Source organism: Mastigoproctus giganteus, chromosome 12 (assembly GCF_048544385.1).
Source record: "Mastigoproctus giganteus isolate SK-2022 chromosome 12, ASM4854438v1, whole genome shotgun sequence".
NCBI lineage: Eukaryota > Metazoa > Arthropoda > Arachnida > Uropygi > Thelyphonidae > Mastigoproctus > Mastigoproctus giganteus.
The window spans coordinates 99,691,433-99,713,748 of NC_143586.1; the positions used below are offsets into that span (position 1 = coordinate 99,691,433).

Here is a 22,316-nt window from a genome sequence, read left to right on the forward strand (position 1 = left end):
TATTAGTGAAGCGTTAATTATTCGAGGTAGTGCAATACCATGGCAACTCGTTGTGAAGGAAAAGCACAATATGAGACACAGAGCAAATGATGCCTACTACAACCATCATAGTTTCTTAAGAGTTATCTATAGTGTATCTACACCGATATTATATAGACAGTAAAGATACAATAATGTGCCCGCCACAGCCAGGAGGCCAGGGGCTTGGCAAGGTTAAGGGGTAATATAAAAACATGTACAGTATAACAAAAAGATTAAATTAGGTGTCATGAAGAAATTTTGTTCCGCGAATAATCCGGGTTTAAGTTCTTCTAATTTATTTTTTCTATTCGGCGGAAAATCCGATTGGTATTTACCATGGAGTGCATTGAAGTGCCTTTCTAAATTTCCTTTTTTGGGTATAGCGTTCCACGGAAGCATTGCAAATCAAACAGCAACATTTTGCTTTCACCATTAGTATTCTAGTTCTCACTCTTGATGAAAATGATACGTTTTACTCTTTTTCGTAGTATTCATTTTAAATCTTATTCTTCTTCAAGAGGAGTGTTTCCATTTACAATGGGTTTCCTCAGCCTACAAGTTATTTCTTGTCAGGAATTTTTTTCCGCCATAAAGTGCGGTTTAAGGTGTCTTGGTCGGTTAAGCCTCGGGCTGTCATGCACTCCCGTACTCCATCCATCCATGTCCTCCTAGGTCTTCCTCTTCTCCTTCTTCCAGGAGGTATCCATTCCAGCATAACCTTTGGATATCTGTTTTCTTGCATCCGTTTTACATGTCCATACCATGTTAGACGCTTTTCTTTGATGGTGTCAATAATAGTCTTTCTCACTTCCATTTTTTCCCTTATGTCTTCATTCCGTTTTCTGTCTCTTCTAGAAGTTCCTGCTGAGCGTCTCCAAAAATCCATTTCTGTGGAGAGCAATTTGTTTTCCGCTCGCCTATTCAATGTCCAGGTTTCCGCTCCATGCAATAGAAGACTTTGTACAATCGTTTGAAATATAAGTTTCTTTGTTTTATTTAGGATCATTTTAAATCAAAAGGTATTAAATTAACATATAAGTACTGTCCAGTTATTAAAGGAGCAAAAGCAATGCTTACCGATTAAAACATTTTAAGTTGCGCGAACCGGAAAAATATTGTCTGGACAGCTAACGTAGGATAATTGATGAAGAGGATTCCCGAATGAGGAAGTTGTTTCCAAAATAACCGGACAAACACACCACCGTTTATTGCTCTGTTTGGTTATATCCTTATAAGAATCAGTTTTGAATACCTTTGTGATATTTCTTTGAAGCTATTTCTGGAGGTCACGACTATAAAACAATAAAAACAATTTGCGGTTTTCTGTTAGTGCAATCTAATTATAAACGGTTAATAAACTCAATCTTATTGCATTTGCAATAATACCGACAGCTGGAATTCTATGGTATTTTACATTATTATGATGAAATGCGTTTCTCCTTCAATGAAATCTTCAATCATGCAAAAAAAAAAAAATAATAAATAAATAAATTTTCAAAATCTGCTCTTCATTCCTATTTTTAAAGTTTCGTAAAAAAAAAAAAAAAAAAAACGTGCAGGTAGCGAAACCCTCTGCGCAATATAAAATTTTGGTAGTTTACCTGACCGGGCAAATCGACGGATGACTGTATATTTAAAATTCGTCGTGATCGACCGAATTTAAAGCAGCGGTCGACCTCGTTGGCCACCCTTCCTTTAGACTTACGCACTTGTTACATTACTGTTCATAGCTTTCTTTTCAACATCAGCCATTGGTTGTTTCGCCCTTTTACATGAAAGCACGTGCAGTTGGTAATGGTTGACTGGTTACGTCGTGCCCTGCCCACAGAACAGTACAATCAGGAACGTTCCGTTAGTAACTGTATATCTAACTGTACACGTTTTTGTCTCTGCGAACAAGCCGACTCCAAGCAAGCAGCTACTAGTGGTTATCTAGGTAAAACATTGAGCGCGTGCGTCTGATTTCCTCCCCCCCCACCTGTTGTATCTGCGTAAGAAGTGGTACAAATTTAACAGCTGAGTGGAATCGATCTGGCCTAGTATATTCCCCATCCATATTAGGTACAGAGCATTAATCCTTTAGAGGTGCTTATATTCATATATTTACGAGTATATCACATATAAAAAGTATATCATTCTGGCTTGCTATCCTGTTATGTTTGGTTCTTTGATCTGTAAATGAGTGGCTTACAAAGCTTGTGTTAAAATAGCAAGCTAAATCTGTCTTGGAACTTGTCATAGTATATCTAATTCATATATAAAAAATGTTCTTAACATATTGTCATCCCAGCTCTTAGTAGCCTCTAGTGATTGTCAGTTGCCTCCGGCTACACTACAGGGACAGTTCCTGGCAAGTAGCTGGACGGCGTGCTACCTGAAGCTTGTACCGTGTTATGTATTTTTCAGGTTAGTGTTTTAATTTTTCGTTCTATATACAAAAAAAAAAAAAAAAAAAACGAAGAAAAGAATTAATATAAAATTTAAGATTATAATATAAAGTCGAGAAAACGCTTGCTTATTTTAAGACAGTTATTGTCATCTCAGCTAAATTTATTAATATTACCATTAATATTACCAGAAAACGTTTGAGTCATTCGCAGTATTCTGGCATATGGGATATTTTAATAATAGTTTTAAAAAAAGTATTTCTAGTCCAGATTTCAAGTACGTTTTATCGAATATGAATTGAAAATTTTGATTTCGAAATACTGTACTGTATTTTAATAGTGACAAGGGCATGTCCAACTTAGTGGATCATCATTCTTCTCTTTCTTTGTGATTCCTTCCTACTTCTGACTCTCTTTCTCAGGGTAACTCGGGAACTTTTTTTTTTTTTTTTTTTTGGCTGGTGCAGCATAAGCTTCAGGCTTCATTGCACTATAAGGCTAATAATAAAATAATTATGTTTACTATGCTTATCCAGTGATACACGAAAACTATTTTAACTTTCGTGAAGTTCTTTATTTTTCAGCCGTTTGTATTGATTTTTACTGATTTGTCAGCTGTTATACGCACCCAAAATGGACAAAAAGTGAATTACACGGGTTTTCAGAATAATCCTGGATACTGTAATATTGTATGAAAATAAGACAAATGTGATCGTAAAAGTAAATTTTTGTTTCTCATTTTAACGCGCCAATTAGAAATAGCATAATTTAGAAGCTTTATAAATGTATTTTGTGTTTGCGTATTTATATACTTCCACGGTTTGTCTTCAAATATGTTGATCTATAAAGTTCAGAAAGTGAAAAAGAAGTGATTAAAGCTAGGTTTACTTCTCTTTTTTTTTTTTTGTTTAGTTAAAATTTTAGATATTTGACCGATAATAGCTAAAGTACTCTGTGCCAAAAAATAGTAATATATACCTAAAATATCTTGACGGTTTTATGGTCGTTATAGAAGTGCAAGATGTAAGAAGTGTAATGGCGAGCTGAAGTTTGACCTAAGAAATACAGTGTCAGGTTTTGGCAGTAAGTAATTTTGTGTACTCTGTATAACAATATAGTTTCGCCACTTGCCATAGACCGTAGGAATTTCTAAACGTATCTTAATTGGGATATGTAGTTAGTTGATCTCAGGCGGAAGAAATAAGGTGTTCCCCGTGAGTCCCTGCAGAGCATCTAAATACAAATTTGTATACACAGATGCAAACACGTTACGCTGCGCGTGCGCTTTAGCACAGTGCTTCATTAGGGGATCGAATGTATTATTTGTATACACTGTATTTTTATTTTTTGTTTTATAATGTTATAATTTATAATTTTATTTATAAAATTATAATTTATATAATAATAATATTATTATTATTATTTTCCATTTGTAAAATTCTCAATAAGTGTAAATGTGATACTTATAGAGAAGATTTACCGGTAAGTGTTGTTGGTCCGGTAGCTTTTTTTTGCAACAGGTAATTCCCAAAATGAAATAATGATTAATGTAAAGCACTATCTTCTGTGGATTTCTCCTTCTCGAAATACCTTGAACCTTGCCCTTGAACTTTACACACTTTCGCCACCGTCGTACCCACGCATTAAATGCTTTTTGCAAGCCATTTTTCGAAAGACTGCGAATTGCGTCCATTGTGCCTCTGCGTGCATCGTTGTGTCGGACGCGAAATGCTTTCCTTTCGCAGCTTTTCTCAGGCGTGAAACAGAAAGAAATCACACGGGCCAAGTCCCTTAAATGAGGGGGATGTGGCAGACCATCAGCATTCAGCTTGCTCAACCCATTCAAGGCCTCGTACACCTCAATCAGATCACCTCACAGGTGCCTACTCTCCAGGCGCTGAAATTTGCAAAACTTAAGCCTTTCTTGGTAAGAGCACCCCTCTGTTCCCTCTCACCAATCTTGTTGCCCTTCTTTGTACTCGATCTAGCAACTCTACATCCTTCCTAAAATGAGGCCTCCAGACCTGTTCACAGTACTCCAGGTGTGGGCTGACCATAGCCTTGTATAACGGGATAATCACCTCCCTGTCCCTGCTAGCAAAATTCCTATATATCATTGACAAGCCTCCATGACTTGCCCTGGCAGCTCGTCTGCACTGCTCAGAGAACTTCATATTTTACTGCACAATTACCCCCAGGTATTTTTCACTTTCCACTTCCCTGAGTGTAGTACCATACAGTTGGTACGTTTCTCTTCGGTTATTGCTACCCATATGCAGTACTTTGCATTTGTCAATGTTAAACTTCAGTTGCCACTTCTCAGCCCATCTGCCCAACTTAAATAGATCCAGTTGGAGTAGCATACTGTCTTTACCAACCCTGGCAACCATTGTATCATCTGCAAACTTGAATATTAATCCTGGTATACCTTCATCAATATCATTGATGAATACACAAAACAACAATGGGCCCAGCACCGAACCCTGGGGAACTCCACTAATAACATTTGTCCACGAAGAGCAGTGTCCATTGATTACCACTCTCTGTCGTCTCCCAATCAACCATCCCTTTATCCATTGTAGCAACTTACCCTTAATGCCATACCTATTCTATTTGTACAGCAGTCTTCCACATGCTACAGTATCAAAAGCTTTCCTGAAATCCAAGTATATGATATCAAAATTATTTTTGACATTCAGTTCCTTTGTGACTACATCATAGTATCCAAATTGGTCAGACAAGACCTGTGCTGTGTCTTAACTATAACAAACCCATGCTGTGTCTTAACTATTACTGCAATCTTGTCTAGATGATTCTGCAATGCTTCTTTAACCAGTGACTCCATTATTTTCCCTCGAACATTAGTTAAATTAAGAGATCTGTAGTTACTTGTCACCTTTTAAATCCCCTTTGTGAATTGGTGATACATTTGCTCACCTCCAGTCCATGGGGACCTCCCCTGAGTCCAAGGAATCTCTTATAATTATGGTTAAGGGTTTACTTACTTCCTTTGCTGCCTCCTTTAATACACTGGTGTGCAAAATTTAAGGACCTGTCAGGTTTTTAACTGTAACATCTCATAGGAGTGGCCTGGATATGGGAAAAATACACCAAAGGAACCTCGTGAGGTACAAAATTGATGAAGGAAACAACACCGACACAACAACGGAAGCAAAACGGTACAGAGCGACTTTATTCAAAAATAGCAACATAGCACTGGCTGCCATGATACAGATGCATCACTGCCAAAGATGGAACAAAGGGAAGAGGTGTTCCTCAGTAGGAGATATGGGTACCCCTAATGTCGATGCAGGCTTTGCACCGTCTGGGAAAAGTACACCAAAAAAGTCCATGCTTAGATCAATGTTGTTGATAAGTTCTTCCGGTAACATCGTCCATTCCTCCGTCAGCGCCATCTTCAGCTGGTGAACATTTTCTGGTGGACGTGATGTGCCGCTGGGCGTCTCCCCCAAAGCGTCCCGTATGTGTTCGATTAGATTCAGATCGGCGGAACGGGCAGGCCGATCCGTTTGAGTTATGTTTGCGGGATGATACCGTGTGCCAACCTCTCGCCAGATTAGCTGACTTCCAGAATCGCTGCAGAGACTGAATCCACTGTGATCATTAAAGAGTACCTTAAGTAAAGATTTTGTGGTTGTAACTTTTAGAAATAGTGGTGGCCCTGAAGTGTTGTACACCACTGTATAACTGGATAGATCCCGTACACCCCAGGTGCCTTTCTAATGTTTATCTTCAACAATTTCTCAGTTATTACAAGGTTATTTAGCTTACTGCCAGAGTTTAATACCTCTGGCATTCCCCTCCTTGAATAACTCCTCATGTGTGAATGTAGATGCAAAATATTCATTTAGTTTGTTAGCTACCTGAGCAGGATCATCAACAGTTGAACCATCGATATCAAGTGGACCAATCTGATTCATCCCCTTTCTTCTATAGTTTACATAAGTAAAGAACTCTTTGCTGTTTTTCTTTGCATCCTTTGCCAAAGGTTTCTTGTAATCTGCCTTCGCCTGCCTAACCTCCTTGTTGACTTCATTACAGACAAGCTTATATCTGCCATAGGCTTCTGTGTCACCTGATAATTTATATGTATCCTATACATTTTTCTTCTCTGCCACGAGCCTCATTAATTCATCTGACATCCATTTAGGCCTTGAACAGTATTTCTTAGTTGGAATGAAAAGCTTAGTAGCCTCCGAGAATAAGTCCCTGAAAGCTTGCTATTTAGAATTCAACGTTGGTAACATTATCAGTTGATCCCACTGTACAGAATTTAAGTAGTCACCTTTACGAAAGCAAAAGCCCTTCCCTTTAGCCTTGATGGTAGTTACATCTTTAAGTAATTCCCATATCAGTACATTGTGAACACTGTCACCCAGTGGTTCCTTTATTTGCATATTCTTAATGCATGTATAGTCACTGTTAGTAATCAGATCATTAGTATTACTCCCTTTAGGGCGCCTCCGTAGCCAGGTGGGCAGGAGCAGCAGTGCGTAGTACACGCTTCTTGATTAGACCGGGGTTCGAGCCCGTGACCACCAAATACGGAGGATGCGGAAAGGTCAGGGAATGACCACCGCATATCCCCGGAGCAATATGGCCTTAGTTGCTAATGCTCCTAAAAATCAAATAACAAACAAACTCCCTTTAGTTGCCTCTTGAACATGCTGCTCTAGAAAGCAGTCATCCAATAAATCCAAAAAAAGTCTTGCTAGTGTGCGAGCGACCAACCCCAAGTTGCAGTCAATATCTGGAAAGGTAAAATCCCCCATTATAAGACATTCTGATTTACTGGCTCACTCTATTTCTCTGCACAATTGCTCATTATACTCATCGGATTCATTAGGCCTATAACACACACCTAATGTTATTTTTCCTTTCCCAGTGCTTATGTCACACCAAACAGACTCAACGTTGCATTGTCCACCAACATCAATTGGATGTACTTCCTTAGATTTTATGTGTTTCTCTAACTAATAGCATAACCCCTCCCCCCTTCCTATCTATCCTTTCTGTACACATTGTACTCCAATTCTGCACTGCGTGTGAGACCACGTCTCTGATATCCCTATCTCTGATATTCTATCTCTGTGAGACCACGTCTCTGATATCCCAACAATATCTGCCTTTGATGTCTTGACTAGCACTTCAAGCTCGTCAAATTTATTAACTATACTCCTAGCACTGGTGTACATGCAAGTAAGTAGACATGCATTTGTTTCTACTCTTAGTTATCCTAACACAGCCCATGTATTTATTTGTTGCACTACGACTTCCAACAGTCCTGGAAATTTCCATTGCCTTGCTTTCCATGCTGCTGCTCATTCTAATAGAAGCAGTGCAAGAATCACTTTTGCCTTTGCCTGCGGCCACTGTTAACCTTTTAGTCTGTGTATCCACCCCTAGCTAGCAGTTTTCCGCCCCACCGAACACTGCCTCGATAGCATCAGCAAATATTCGTGCTCCTTTCTATTTAAGTGTACCCCAACCCTGTAGAAGCTGTCTCTCCTGTTAACAAGCACAGACCAGGCTGAGAAAAATTCTACCCCTTGAGCCTTGCACAATCTCTCTCCAGGGTCGAATTGATTGACAAGGCTCTCATCATATACTCCCTCCTATCGTGTTTGGGCAGAATTGCAGACACTTTCACATTCAACCCTAACTCGCGACTTTTTTTCAACATTGACCTGTACTTGTTGAGTAAATTTGCAAATCTCTTACTCTTAATATCATTAGTTCCAACGTGTACAACAGTATTACCTCTAGTGCCCTTTAAAGATGATATCTGCTGTACAACTTCATCAACTTTTTCCACCTGGAAGACATACCCTGGTCCTGTTCCACCTATCCTTCTTGCATAGTATATTCCCCGTCTCCCTGACAATAGAGTCACAAACAATAATTAGTTCCTGTGGGACCAGCGCCTTGGAGATTGCCTCTGTGTTGCCTCATGCACAGGAGTGAGCTCTGCCGTTGAGCTAGGCAGATTACAGCTTGATGGGCCCCCTGATATTAATTTCTTCGAGGGCATTTACCCTACACCTCAAGCTCTCATAGACGCCCATCAGAACGCTGAGTTGGTGCCTAATTTCTTGACACTCTAGGCATCTAGCACACACAAAGACATCCTGTTATTTATTTCAGTTCAGAAGCTTAGTTACATGTGATTAGAGAAGAGCAATTAGGTACCAGCTTAGGATGGAGCGTAAGAAAAGACTAACTGATACCATGTGATAACTACAGTTTAGTTTATTGGCTGGTGGTAAAAGCATTAAAAATTCTGATAGATACAGAATTAAAATTATTAAATTATAATTGACCACGTTTTTGATGGATTTGTTTACGGAATCTTGTCATCGGGCCAGAAACGAGCCCAAAACATATACTACCTACAGTATCCACATTAAAAATCTGTAAGTAGGTAAGTATTGTTTTTTTTTTTTTTTTTTTTCCTCCTGTTGATGATATTCCGTAGGCCAGTTGTTATTAACCCCCCCTTTTTTTTTATTTACGAACTTGAGTAGTAACAGTTTTTCACAAAAAAATATTGAAAATAAAGCTTCAGTAACACAGTATGTAACACAGAAACCTGAATGCAGCCAACGCTGCATGTATTTTACAAAATTTTCCTCTATCTGCTTGATTTATTGCGAAAACAAAATGTTAGAAACTAAACTCGGAACTTTCTACCCCCATCCCCCACGAAGATGCACCTTTAAGTGGTGGTTCGTCGAAGACACTGAAAGAAGTCAGGCTCTCGACAAAGCCTTCTAAATGTATTCACGTTGACTCTGACATACAGGCATACCTCGGTTAAAGTTACCTCTGATAACGAAGCTTCGATATAACGAAGTCAGCAATTTCAAGCCCCATTTAACATAAAAAAAATATTCCAGTTTAATCACCTGAAATCTAAACAAACTGAAGAAATTAGGGAAACCTTTGGAGCTTCTCGTGGTTGGTTCGAGAAATTTAAAAAACGGGCCAGGATTCATAGTGTAAAATTAACAGGAGAAGCTGCAAATAAGTTTCCAGAAAAACTAAAGGAAATAATTGAACGTGAAAATTTTCCAAATTTGGTGTTCAATGTTGACGAAAGCGGTTTGTTCTGGAAACGGCTACCAACAAAAAGCTTCATTTCTATTGAAGAAAAATCAGCTGCTGGGTTCAAAGCAGCCAAAGACCGTTTAACGTTACTCTTTGGATCAAATGCCTCTGGCGATTATAAATTAAAATTGTTATTAGTTTACCATTCAGAAAATTGGAGGGCGTTAAAAGGTAACATAAAAATGAATTTACCTGTAATATGGAAAGCAAATAGAAAAGCGCGGGTTACCAAGGAGTTATTTACTGATTGGTTTGTTAACCACTTTTGTCATGAAGTAAAACGGTATTGTCAAAAAAAAAAAACAACTTTGAAGAAAAAGCTCTTTTGTTGTTAGACAATGCTCCGGGACATCCTACTGATCTTAACACGTTGGACACATGCATTCCTGTCAAAGTTGTGTTTCTTCCAGCAAACACAACTTCCCTGATTCAACCATTGGATCAGGGAGTAATAGCATCATTTAAAGCTTATTATCTGCGTCGAACATTAAGCAGTTTAACTGAACTAGAGGTTAAAGAGGAAATGACAGTTAAAACTTTTTGGAAAAACTACACCATTAAAAACGCAATTGAAAACATTGATAGTTCTTGGAAAGAAGTCACTAAGAAATGCTTAAATGGAGTTTGGCGCAAAATATGGCCAGAAGTTGTACTAGAAGAAGAAAATAACATCCAAGAAATTAGAAATGAAGTTATCCAGATGGCTCAATCAATAGGTTTCGAAAATGTCGATGAAGAGGATGTTAGAAATTTATTGAATGCAGAAGATGATGGTTTTTCAGTGGAAGATTTAGAAAACCTTGTTAGCAATAAGACGAAGTTAAAGAAGTTCCTGCCGAAAAAGTGTTAACAACCAAAGATTTAAAAAGGTGCTTAAATGACACTGAAAACGTTTTAAATTTTTTTAGTGAAAATGATCCTGATTTAGGAAGAAGTGTTATAGTTAAGCGATCAGTGTTAAATGCAATAACTCCGTATAGGCAATTGTTAAATGAAAGAGAAAAAGAGCATAAACAATCAACTTTAGACTCGTATTTTAAAATGTGATTTCACTTTGTATGTAAGTTGACTGTTTATTTAATAAAACTTTTCTTTGTCCGAAAAAAAAGCTTTTCATTTTCTTTAAGTAGGAACGGTATCACTATTCTAGCCATAGTATTTTTACCTCTGAAAACGAAGTTTCGCTTAACGAAGTAATTTCGTGGAACGCATCCTATTCGTTATTCGAGGTATGCCTGTATTAATATTAATTAGTACATAGTAGTATCAATAATATAATTCTTAGAACAATTAAAACTAAAACTGTTAATTAAAATCGGGATTGTTCAGCTACTTTTGAAGAATACAATACATACTTCGACAGAAGATAGATGTCTTTAATCTGATTTTGCATCAAACTTGTTGCGGTTTTTTGACATTACTGAGGTTCAAGTTAAATGCTTTCTCGCGTATGTTACCCGAGAAGCTTTAATGTCATCATTTATTCTCCTCTCGGCTAGTTTGGTTCTGAGATAACGTATGCGGACATTGGTAGGAGTACCTACGTTGTGAATTAAAAGATCATACACTGCCACAAAAAAGTGCAAAGTCTATTCTTAACTGTTGTGCTGGTTGTAATAAAACATCTTCACTGTTAGAGCAGTGCACAATAAAAGACAATTTCGCTGTTACACTGTAACAGTGAAATTGTGAATTCCTCTGCTGCTCGTTGTACAGAGTATAAATGGAAATTATTTATCATTATTTAGTGATTTCTTGATCACATTACAGCCCAGTTTAGAACGTTGCGAATTTTCTTTTGACGAATTTGTAGTCGGAACAGAGAATTGCTAAAACTTCTATAAAAAGAACACAAGGAATCTTACTCCCCTCTCCATCTACGGATCACACATTTCATTTCTCTTTAACTCCTCGCTTGCATAAACCATATTCATTATCATTCGTAGATCAAATGTGCTAGTGGTAATTTAGGTCACAGTGCACATGAATGAAGTGATTAGGTCTTTGTCCTGTGTACGAAAAAATCTGATCATTGAGTCATTAGCGCATTGCATTAAATGGTACTTTGTCTCTCACATACACACTTCTCGACCTTCGTTCATTTTCACGTTAGATGATTTGCTTACGCTTGAAATTTGAGGGCGTCGATAGAAACCTTAATTGCAGGTAGGTGGTAATAAAGGGCGACACACTTGGCGTAGCGTAAAGATCGTATTGTACATTATGTTTATTTATTTTTTTTTCTCTCTCTTTTTAAAAGCCTCGAAGCTTGCTGTTTGTTTATTAGTTAAGAATAAAATTAAATTTATTTATTGCTGCTAACTACGGTACAAATACTAGGAACAATAGTTCTCATCATGGCGACATGGCCAGGAGTTAAAATGACATTGATAAGTTTAGCGAAACCTTTCTGTTATTAATGAAGATAATTATTTTTAATGCAGTTTTGGTGGTCTTGTTGTGTTCGATCCTTAATATGCCCTAATAATCACCCTATAATCAAGTAAGCAGGCATGTAAAGTCATTAATCCTCACCCAGAAATTAATTAATTGAAGGCACTGTTGATTCAACTTTCTGTAAGGGCACTTGCATTGTAGAACGTTGTTGATTGCAGATGGCATCAGTACCAAATTTATTGTTATTGTATGGAGAACATTATTACGACAATTTATTTATTTCAGTGCATATTACAGGACAGCAACATGCGAGAAGGTCAAATCACTTTCAACCATTTAATGCTAACAGAAGTTTCACTTTTTTAAATTAATACAAAATCAGATCAAAATCTATTAAAAGAGTCAGAAACGTGGATAATTCCAGTCAATTTGTCATGGACATGTGTTTATGTAAGGGGCGGCTCCTAGAACGTCAGTTCAACTCCGCCTCGTATCTCTGTGAAGAACAGTATCATTACAAATGGGCCAGATATGTGTGTGACGTAGGTTTGTTTGTTTATTATTTGGTTTTTAGGAGCATTAGCAACTAAGGCCATATTGTTCCGGGGATATGCAGTGGTTATTCGCTGACCTTTCCGCATCCTCCGTATTTGGTGGTCACGGGCTCGAACCCCGGTCTGATCGAGAAGCGTGTCTATGCACTGCTGCTCCTGCCCACCTGGCTACGGAGGCGCCTGTAACGTAGGTTTGTGTGTATTATGTGCGTGTTCTGTTGTAATGTTCTGGCCGCTTGCTACCCAGAAGCTTCAGTTACCTGGACAGATGATTCTGGGTACTCTTCCACACCACGGGAAGGTGGGCCAGTTCCAGTAGATGGGATACCTATGGTCTCAGAGTATGAGACAAAAAAAAAAAAAAAAAAAATTCCTTCTCTGGGGGCCCACTCTAGAGGGGGGGGGTGAAAACCCCGAAAGGAAGAGAAAGAAAAGAATAAAAATAAATAAATAGTCAATTTGTCAGTCACAATTGAATATAAGCAAATGCATCTAATCTTTATCCTGTATTTCTTTTGCGTGCAAAATATGAGTGGGTCGATTCACAGGCTATTAAATATGTCTTAGGTATTATGTGGAAACATGGCGTTAATATATTTGAAATTTGCCAGTTTGCTTCAGATATTCGATCCTTTTGAAGTCAGTTTTCCATTGGGATTGAAGGAGACAATTGTGGAGTTCGAAGAAGCATCGATTCTATACTTAAGAAGTTGGCACAGGATTTTGATGTTCGTTGATTTTAATTGAGATTCCATTATTACAAAACATCATTACAAAATTTATAACTTTATTATTATACTGTAGTGTGATGTCATCGAGTCAGTGATGAAAACAATATTGTTATACACGTAGTGCCATTTCATTACCAGTGTTATTTTATTTCATTGCTGATTTAAAGCGTTGTTTGTGATTGTAAAAGCATCGATATACGACATATGTAATTGTCAGGGAAATAAGGGCGTATAAATGGCAGTTGTACTTTTAAATAAAATTTTTGTGTGCGGTTCAGGACATTCACATCGGATCAGAGGAGTTTAAAAGATCGAGATCACAAGGTTATTACCGTATTTTATGATATCACGCAATTCAAACACGCGGCGTGATCAGTAGCACGTTTACGCATTAGCGCCCTAGTCGCTCCTAGTGCCAAAATATATTCATCCGAATACGCAAAATTTGTAGAGAAGTAGGGGTCCTAAAATTTCATAGCACCTCAGGGTCACAAGTAATGTGCATGTGCTATTCGATATAACTCCTGTACTTTCACTGACTATTGCTTTTTGGAAGGAAATTATTTTTTTTTCAGTCGTTGCATCTAGTAGCGATACTCTTCCAAAATGAGATCAAGTCCATTGCGAAAATATCGTATTTTCTTTCTAATGCAGGCTTTGGGTAAAAATACTTGTAGTAAAACAGGTTGGAGATGTTGATATTTGGATTCCAGAATACATTTTTAACTGCGGAATTAATTCCGTTTGCGCAATCACAAAATACTCTAGCACAGTGTTTCCCAACGTGGGTCCCACGCCCCACATGGGGGCAATTTGATTGTTCAGGGGGGCAATTCAAAAATTGCTCGTCTAGAGTTTAAAACAACCGCCTACTATGATTTAACTTGTACAAAAGAAGAATTGTTGGTATCTCAATTTTAAATAAGCATTCGTTAAATGTTGTACTTTCTATAGAGCTGCACTTGAAAGTTTGGAGTAATATCAACTACAGTTTGCTCGGAGAGTATTGCTTACTATGCGTAGTGAAGGAATAGTACATACTGTATCGGACGATTGCTTATGGCATATGCAATGTGCAAGCAAAGTGGTTGTCTACTGTAGCCTACCGCAAACTCAGCATGTTATATGAAATAGGTAATTCCTTTCATACAAACGCTCGTTTGGGCATCGTGACTGTACATTTGGATAGGTTTGACGATCTCAGATTAAAATAAAAATTACTTTGTCCACGCACAGAATTATTATTAATGAAGAACCGTGATATACAATGGTATGTATTTGTCATATATGTATTTCTGTGGTCTCAGTAAATAAGCAAATAAGTCCAAAAACTCGAATTTGCAGGAGAGGAAAAATAAACTTCACACTCTCATATAAACACGCATATATTCGAATATACAAATATTTATTACTCACGCTAAAACTACAATAACGAAGATAGCTGCGTGTCACATAATAGTAAATAATAAATACTTTATTATAGTGCACTTATCTCATTTTTGACAAATTAGACTTATCTGCTTGTTCACAGAGACCACAGATTTAATAGCCCGAATTCAGTAATTCGTGTGATTTATTCATTCAAAAAGCGTACTAATAATTAATTTTGATATATTAAAATAAAATTAAATTAACTTTAATGCATAGTTTATTTTTAGTTTTTGATTTATCTTATATTTATTTCTTTCAGTTGCGCAGTAAAATGAGTAGTGCAAGTAAAAAAAAAGTTCGTCAGTATTCAGAGGAATACTTAAAATTTGGTTTCATACCCGCTATCCACGATCAAAGGTCACCTTTTTGTCTTTTATGCCAACAATGCTTGACCAACGAATCAATGAAGCGAGGTCGTCTTGAGGCGCATTTGAAGGCGAAACATAATGCTCATGTAAATTCAGATTTAGATTACTTTCAAACTTTAAAGAAGAATTTTGAAAAATGAGCAACATTAAAGTCTCTGTTTATTGCTCATACTGCAACTGTCAATCGTACTCTTGAGGCTAGTTATGAAATTTCTTTACTCATTGCTAAATCTGGGAAAAATCATACTATAGGAGAGAATTTAATCAAACCATCAATATCAGCATTTCTTAAAACAGTTCTGGAAAAAGATGACAAAGACGTGAAAGCTATGCCACTCAATAACGATACTGTTAGCAGAAGAATAGATGAAATGAGTGAAGATATTGAAATACAACTTGTTGGAAAGCTGAAAACAAGAAAATTCTCAGTGCAAATGGATGAATCAACTTTGAGAGACAGTGAAGCCGTACTGATAACTTATGTGAGATATATTGATAAAGGTAATTTTGCTGAAGAAATGTTATTCTGTAAATCATTAGAGAGCACCACCACTACCTCCAAAGATATATATAATAAGCTAAAAAATTACTTAGATGACAATAATATACCAATGAAAAATATAACATCTTGCGCTTCAGATGGTGCTCCTAATATGATGGGCAAGAAAAATGGCTGCTTAAAATTGATGAAAGATGAGAATCCAGAAATGCTTCTTGTGCATTGTGTTATTCATAGGGAAAACTTGGTAGCTAAAAATATTTCGCCTGTTCTTCATGAAGTACTAAAATCAGTTATAAAATGTGTCAATGCTATTAAAGCTAATGCCAAATGTGAGCGTCTCTTCAAGCTTTTTTGTGAAGAACAAAATGGAGACCATGTGAGACTTTTACTTCACACTGAAGTAAGGTGGCTCTCGAAAGGGAACTGCTTGAAAAGATTCATGGAACTATTTGATACTATTAGTGACTTTAAGTGACAAACCTGAAATGAAGCATCTGTTAACGGTCGATGGTAAAGCATTTGTGAGTTATTTAGCCGATATCTTTGAAAAACTAAATATATTAAATAAACAACTTCAAGGAACAAATAAAACTCTCGTCGATGCAAAAGCGAAGATATTTGGTTTCATTACATTTATTGAATTATGTCAAAAATATATTTGTAACAAAAATTTTGAACAGTTTCGTTGGCTGCAAAAATGTGAAGTGACTGATACCGCTGTACTTGTTATTGTCGATCATCTGAAAATTCTGTCCGCTGATTTAAAAGAAAGGTTTTCTGATTTAAAACAAATTGATTTTCCAACCTGGATGATGCAACCAATGTTACTGGATTTGTCTGATGTATCAATGCAGTACCAAGAAGAACTCTCAGAAATGCAAAATGATGAGTCAGTTAAAACTTTATTCAATATAAAAGGGGCGATGGCATGGCTTTGTGATGAAACAGAAATTAAATACCCAAATTCAACCAACTTTGCAAGAGAGCTATTGTTACCGTTTCCATCTTCATATTTAGCTGAATGTGGATTTAGTGCCATAAATGATTTGTTCCTAAAGAAAAGAAATCGCCTGGATATCACAAAACGGGGAGACTTGAGACTGAAGCTGACTAAATTGGAGCCCAATATAAAATCTCTCTGCGGCAAGCATCAAGCACAAGGGTCTCACTAAATTTAGTTCACTCATCTAGAAGTGACTTCACATGGAATGTTGAAATTATTAAACAATTAAATAATAATTACTAAAAATTAAAATATTATAAAAAAATCTTTCATATAAATTATTTTGTACTTGAATTTTAGTTGTCCATTATATGTTTTGAAAATTTACTTACTGTTTTTTTCTTAATAATTTCCTAATGATTTCTTCCTAAAACCTAAGTTTTGTGTCCTGAACAAGTTGTAATTAGGCTTCATTTAGGGAATAATTCAATTTTTGAATATAAAAAATATGTATATCGGTGTTTCCCAACGTTACATAGGGGGCATCAGAATTTTAGAAAGACTTAGGTGGGGCATGGTAAAAAAAAGGTTGGGAAACACTGCTCTAGCATGTCCAAGTAATTGTTATTGTTTATGATAGTCTCAGTGAGGAAAAATGGGCCAATCACCTGGTTATAGGAAAGGGCGCACCCATTCAATTTTGTGGAATCCCGTTCATGCTCGCTGAAGACATGAGGAGGGGTTTCTCTGCACCAGATTCGGTAGTTGAACCGCCATATTAATGGTTATTGTGAGGCGCGTCTGTTATCAATACTAGCGACATCTACACGATGATATATAAAACCCTCTTTTTCAGATCAAAATCTATTAAAAGAATCAGAAACGTGGATAATTCCAGTCAATTTGTCATGGACATTATTCATATATATCAGCTCTAGTTTGCTCTTAACAATCGTTTGTAATGTGGAAATAATTTATGCACACCTTTTACTTTGCCCACGATTCCAGAGATATCAATGTCGAAGGAGGTAGCGATGGATTAGAGTTTAATATTCAAAACTCAATACTCAAAGTTTCGCAGAACATACTTTCAACACATTATATTAAGTGTAAAAGAACATACTTTACACTTAAAATAATCCTATTGCTCATGTTTAAATTTTATTTATTTTGTTTTTTGTATAAACCCCTTTTTTAGTGTAGATATTTTTGCTTATACTGTATACTCAGATTATTTCGCATAATTTCCTTGACCTCGTTCTTTCAGGAAATGCCGATTTGCCTTATGTATGATTGGGTGGTGAAGAGACGGTTGTCCCTCTGCTGGGACTTCAATTCACAACTGCTCATTAATTTTGCGTGAATACAAATTACGCAAGGTTATTTTCATTGTTTTCACTCTTTCATTGTCTTTACGAATCGGGTTTCGTTTTGTTCATATTCCAGTCAGTTGATATGGACTATGAGTTTCTTCTCAACTATCGTCGTCTATCTGTTATAAACCGAGTACTTGTGTACAGTATTTACTCCTTTTTAAGGAAGTTGTAATTTAAACAAACTTTAAATTAAAATTTCAGTGTTCATTCCATGTAACTTTTTTTCCACCTTACTTATGAATTAAACATCGATTTAATGCTTGTTCTACTTTTCTTGTACTTCTATTTCATGTTTTTACTTGCCTAGTCTCGAGAATAGGCACCCGCGGGGAGATCTGATTGAGGTGTTTAAGGCCTAGACTGGATTGAGTAAGCTGAATGTTAATGATATTCTTCCACTTGCTGAGACTACACGCGAGGGGGCATAAATTAAAGTTGCAGGATAGATGTGCACAAGTTGCCGTCAGCCAGCGTTGATCGTTGGAACAGGCTTCCGTCTGTCGTGGAAGCGAATGAGTTGAATTAATTCAAGGAAGAACTAGGTGAATTCTTGGAGGGTACGGATGGGTGAATTGTGTAAGGTTTTTTTTTTTTGGCTGATGCTCTATTTAAGCTTGCTTTTTTGCATCCTTTGCCATTACTACTACAACTATTTTATATTTAGGCCTTTTAAAAATATTTGTGAAGCCATTCCAAACAATTGAATAAATAGAAATTCTATTTCTATTTATTCAATAAATAGAAATCCTGCAATTATTATTTTTCCATACAGTTTTTATGTAAAAAAGAAATTCATTGATTACATGCAGTTTTTCTTTCTTTAGACATTCCGTGCATGCTTCGCGTGTATTGTTATGTAAAACTTGTGGAGGCTATAAGGTGAAAACAGACTTTGAAAATAGATTATATAGGAGTAGAGTAATAAATATTATACAGTTATAATTAAACTGAATGGCTGCGTTATAGAACGTAAAACTATAGAGTTTTATTTGAGTGTTCTATAAAGTTATAATCTTAGTAATTAATTGCTAAGGAGTAACTACATTTACTTTTTACTTATATTAATCTCAGAAAAAGAACAAAAATTCAATTAAGTTGAGGAAAAAAAATCGACGCGCCTGAAATGTAACGCATGCGTCCATTAATTTACATGTTTCTTGTCTATAATATGACCACCCGAAATTCTGAAAATTCCAGGATCTCGCAACGATTTACCATTCAGCGATATGAACGAAAGTTTATCATTAAGTTTCATGAAGAACAGACTCATATAGATAATATCAACTTAAGACCAAGGAAAGAGTCTTAAGTTCGATTCTTGTCTCCAAACTTTATTTATTTATTCTCTACGGTATAATAAACCCATGCAAAGTCGTATGTCCCCAACGCGCGCGCATGCACACAGAGAGAGAGAGAGAGAGAGAGAGAGAGTGTGTGTTCCTAATGAACATTTACCTTTGCTGCTCTCGGGAGGAAGCGTGACAATTCCTTCCAGCATTTGTGAGTATGAACTTTATACAGGAGAGATTAATCTGCTTTACTCCTGTCAAGTAACAGACGTGCATAGAGAGATCGTCATTGTCGAAGTTTCCTCCTCATAATAACGTCTGAAATCGTTACCCCATCCCCCTTTCTTTCTCTGAGACTGACAGCTTATTCTGGAAATTGTCCGAAAAGTCCTCCCAGACGCGAACAGAGCTATTTTGGATAAATAGCTCTGTTCGCGTGTGGCACTAACCCAATAAATTCTACGCGTACCAGTGGTGTTTATGACTGTTTTGAGGAAGGACAGGCCTATCCGTTCCTTCTTTTTTTGTGAGTCATGGGTGCATATTTCTGGTATGAGGTAGCTTATTCCATCTCTTAGCAGGGAAGGATCACTTCAAAATACTGGGTGATTATTTCCATAATGCAGCACTCTTCTCTGCTCATGGGGATATTTTCTGGTGCTGTGCGACAATTCTTTTGTGCGCATTGAGCACTTTTTCTTTTTCGTCATCATTAGTAGTAGAGTTGACTTGGGATATCCTTCCGTCATTTTTATCGCATACACAACTTAAAGACATGACACATTGACGCTTCATAGCCCGAGTTGTCTTGAATGTATTTCAAAACAACCAAACCATTTCAGAACAGCATCATGAATTGTGGTATCTGTCATGATACTATCACCTAATAATGCTACACCACTTGGATATCGAGTAATATTTTTGCTTCTTGGTTTGTAAGCGAGTTTGTACCATCAGTGAGACGCCACTTGCTTTCCAAAAAACTTGAAGAAAAGACTCTGTTACTGTGGGATCACTGTCCAGTTCATCATTCAGCTGATATCCTGAAATGGAAAGATGACAAGATTAGGGTTGCGTTTCTGCCAAGGAACACAACTGCGGTAATTTAGCCCATGGCTCAGGAATGGATTCGAACCTTCAAAGCCTACTAATGTGATTATTATCTGTCTATACGTTAAAATAATTTTCCTCCTAATGATATTTATTCAGCCAATGGGAGAAGAGGGATGCGGGTTACGTGTAAAACGTAACAGAAGCTTATTTTACTGTGGTAAAACAAGCTTCTCTTTAAGTTAAGCGTGGTTACGCGCGCTATGTTTATCTAACATGACCACGCTGTACCATTCTTGATTTCCATATACAGTACAGGGTGATTCACTACCAGTGCGACAAACTTGCAGGAGGTGTAGGAGACACAAAGACGAATCGGAATCACATAGCATTGCAGGGTCCGAAATGCCTTCGTCATGCGGTAGAGGACGTTGAACGGGAGGTCGCGTGAACAGCGATCCCGCTAGAAGTCAGCATTTGCGAACTGTTTCTGTTGAAGAAACCAAGTAGCAAAAGGCCTCCGGAGTGGATAATCCGCAGGCTCCAATGATTGGACGTGTTGCAGATGGTATGAACTCATTTGGTTTGTTGACAGTATCCTCCATACAGTGGATTGGGAAATACCCAATCGTTGGCCTATCGCTCGAGTACTCGTACTCGGATTGCCTTCTGTTAGACGTAGGACATTCTCCTCATTGTCTGGCGTCCTCGTCGTTCGCTCTCGATTCATGGTACCTCTCGTGAAACAACCAGTCTCACGTAACCTTCTGTGCACCCGTGCGAAAATCGTATGATGAGGAGCACGCCTGTGCGGGAAACGTTCCTGGTAAAAGCGCAGAGCGGCGCGCCCGTTACAGTCCCCAGCTCCATACGCGAGGTGCATGTCGGCCAGTTCAACGTTTGAATACTGTACTCGTCCATCCTACTGCCTCGGGAACTGGTTCGCAAATGTTGACTTCCAGCGGGATCGCTGTTCACGCGACCTCCCGTTCAACGTCCTCTACCGCATGACGAAGGCATTTCGGACCCTGCAATGCTATGTGATTCCGATTCGTCTTTGTGCCCCTACACCTCCTGCAAGTTTGTCGCACTAGTAGTGAATCACCCTGTATTACTTATTTATTTATTTATTTATTTTATTTATTATTCAATTTATTCCATATGCTTCACCCCTGAACAGCCTTCAGCTAGGAGGGTGCCTATATACGTTTGTACATTTTGACTTAGACAGCAAACATAGAAGTCGTACATAAATTACACATATTATTATTATTTCTATTTTATAGAAACAGTTTCTATATAATATTATGAACATTAGTTTCTTTATCCAACAAACATCTAAAGTGAGCAAATATAGCGGATAAAAATATATACAGTGACACGAGCAAAAGGTAGAGACATATAAACACATACGCGTCCTAATGTGTGCACATACAGCCAATACATATACATACAAAACACATAATGATTTAAAACAAATTAATTCTTCAGCAAAGTAGAGTTCATGGGAGATTCCATCCTGAAGGAGATAATCAGGAAACTTCTACAGTTGTATGTGGTGGTACATGTCCTGTATCTTCTCAGATCTGTACGCTTTCTCATCACAGAACTTGTGGGGATCAATCTTCAGGGTGTTGTACGTTTGGAGGATGTTAGACGGAAAACATCTTCTAAGCATAGTTAAATTCTGTAATAAGCTTCTTAGGGGAATCCATGAACTATTGCAAAGGACGCGGGAAAGCCTAGGACCTGCAACAAGATTATGGACATTTGGAGCGTCAAAGCGATCGGTGAGGAGTTGACAGAGATTACGCAGATTTCCTGTAATCAGCAACTGATTCCAAGGGGTGCAACCGAGGTTAGCATACATGATTGATCTCGAGATGGTGAAAGGGAGGCCATTAACACGGTTCAACCACCTTAAAATCCAGTACTCGATACCCATGAATTTTTTGATGTTAGTGAGGGAAGCAGAGGACCAGATCGTCGAGGCATACATGGGAATGGGAACAAGACATGTTTGTATGTAGTGAGTGGCAAGTTTTTGGTTGTTTACTCCAGTAAGTTCCTGTCTTATCGCCCACATTGCTGACAGAGTTTTTGCTTTAGTGTTGGCAAAGTGCTGTTGGAAGGTCAGGC

General features: G+C 37.5%; 1 protein-coding gene across 4 annotated transcripts in view; it reads left to right on the top strand.

Moving 5' to 3' along the window:
- LOC150077296 (uncharacterized) overlaps window positions 1–22,316 on the top strand; it is a 702,167-nt gene that overhangs the window by 209,876 nt on the left and 469,975 nt on the right. Inside the window, exon 1 of one of the 4 annotated variants that reach the window (XM_090386561.1) lies at window positions 2,335–2,427. The exons of the other annotated variants lie outside the window; for them this stretch is intronic. Within the exon in view, the coding sequence (XP_090242687.1) occupies window positions 2,415–2,427 (13 nt within the window). The 5' untranslated portion in view covers window positions 2,335–2,414. Of the gene's footprint in view, window positions 1–2,334; window positions 2,428–22,316 lie in introns of those variants that run through there. 4 annotated transcript variants of the gene reach the window in all.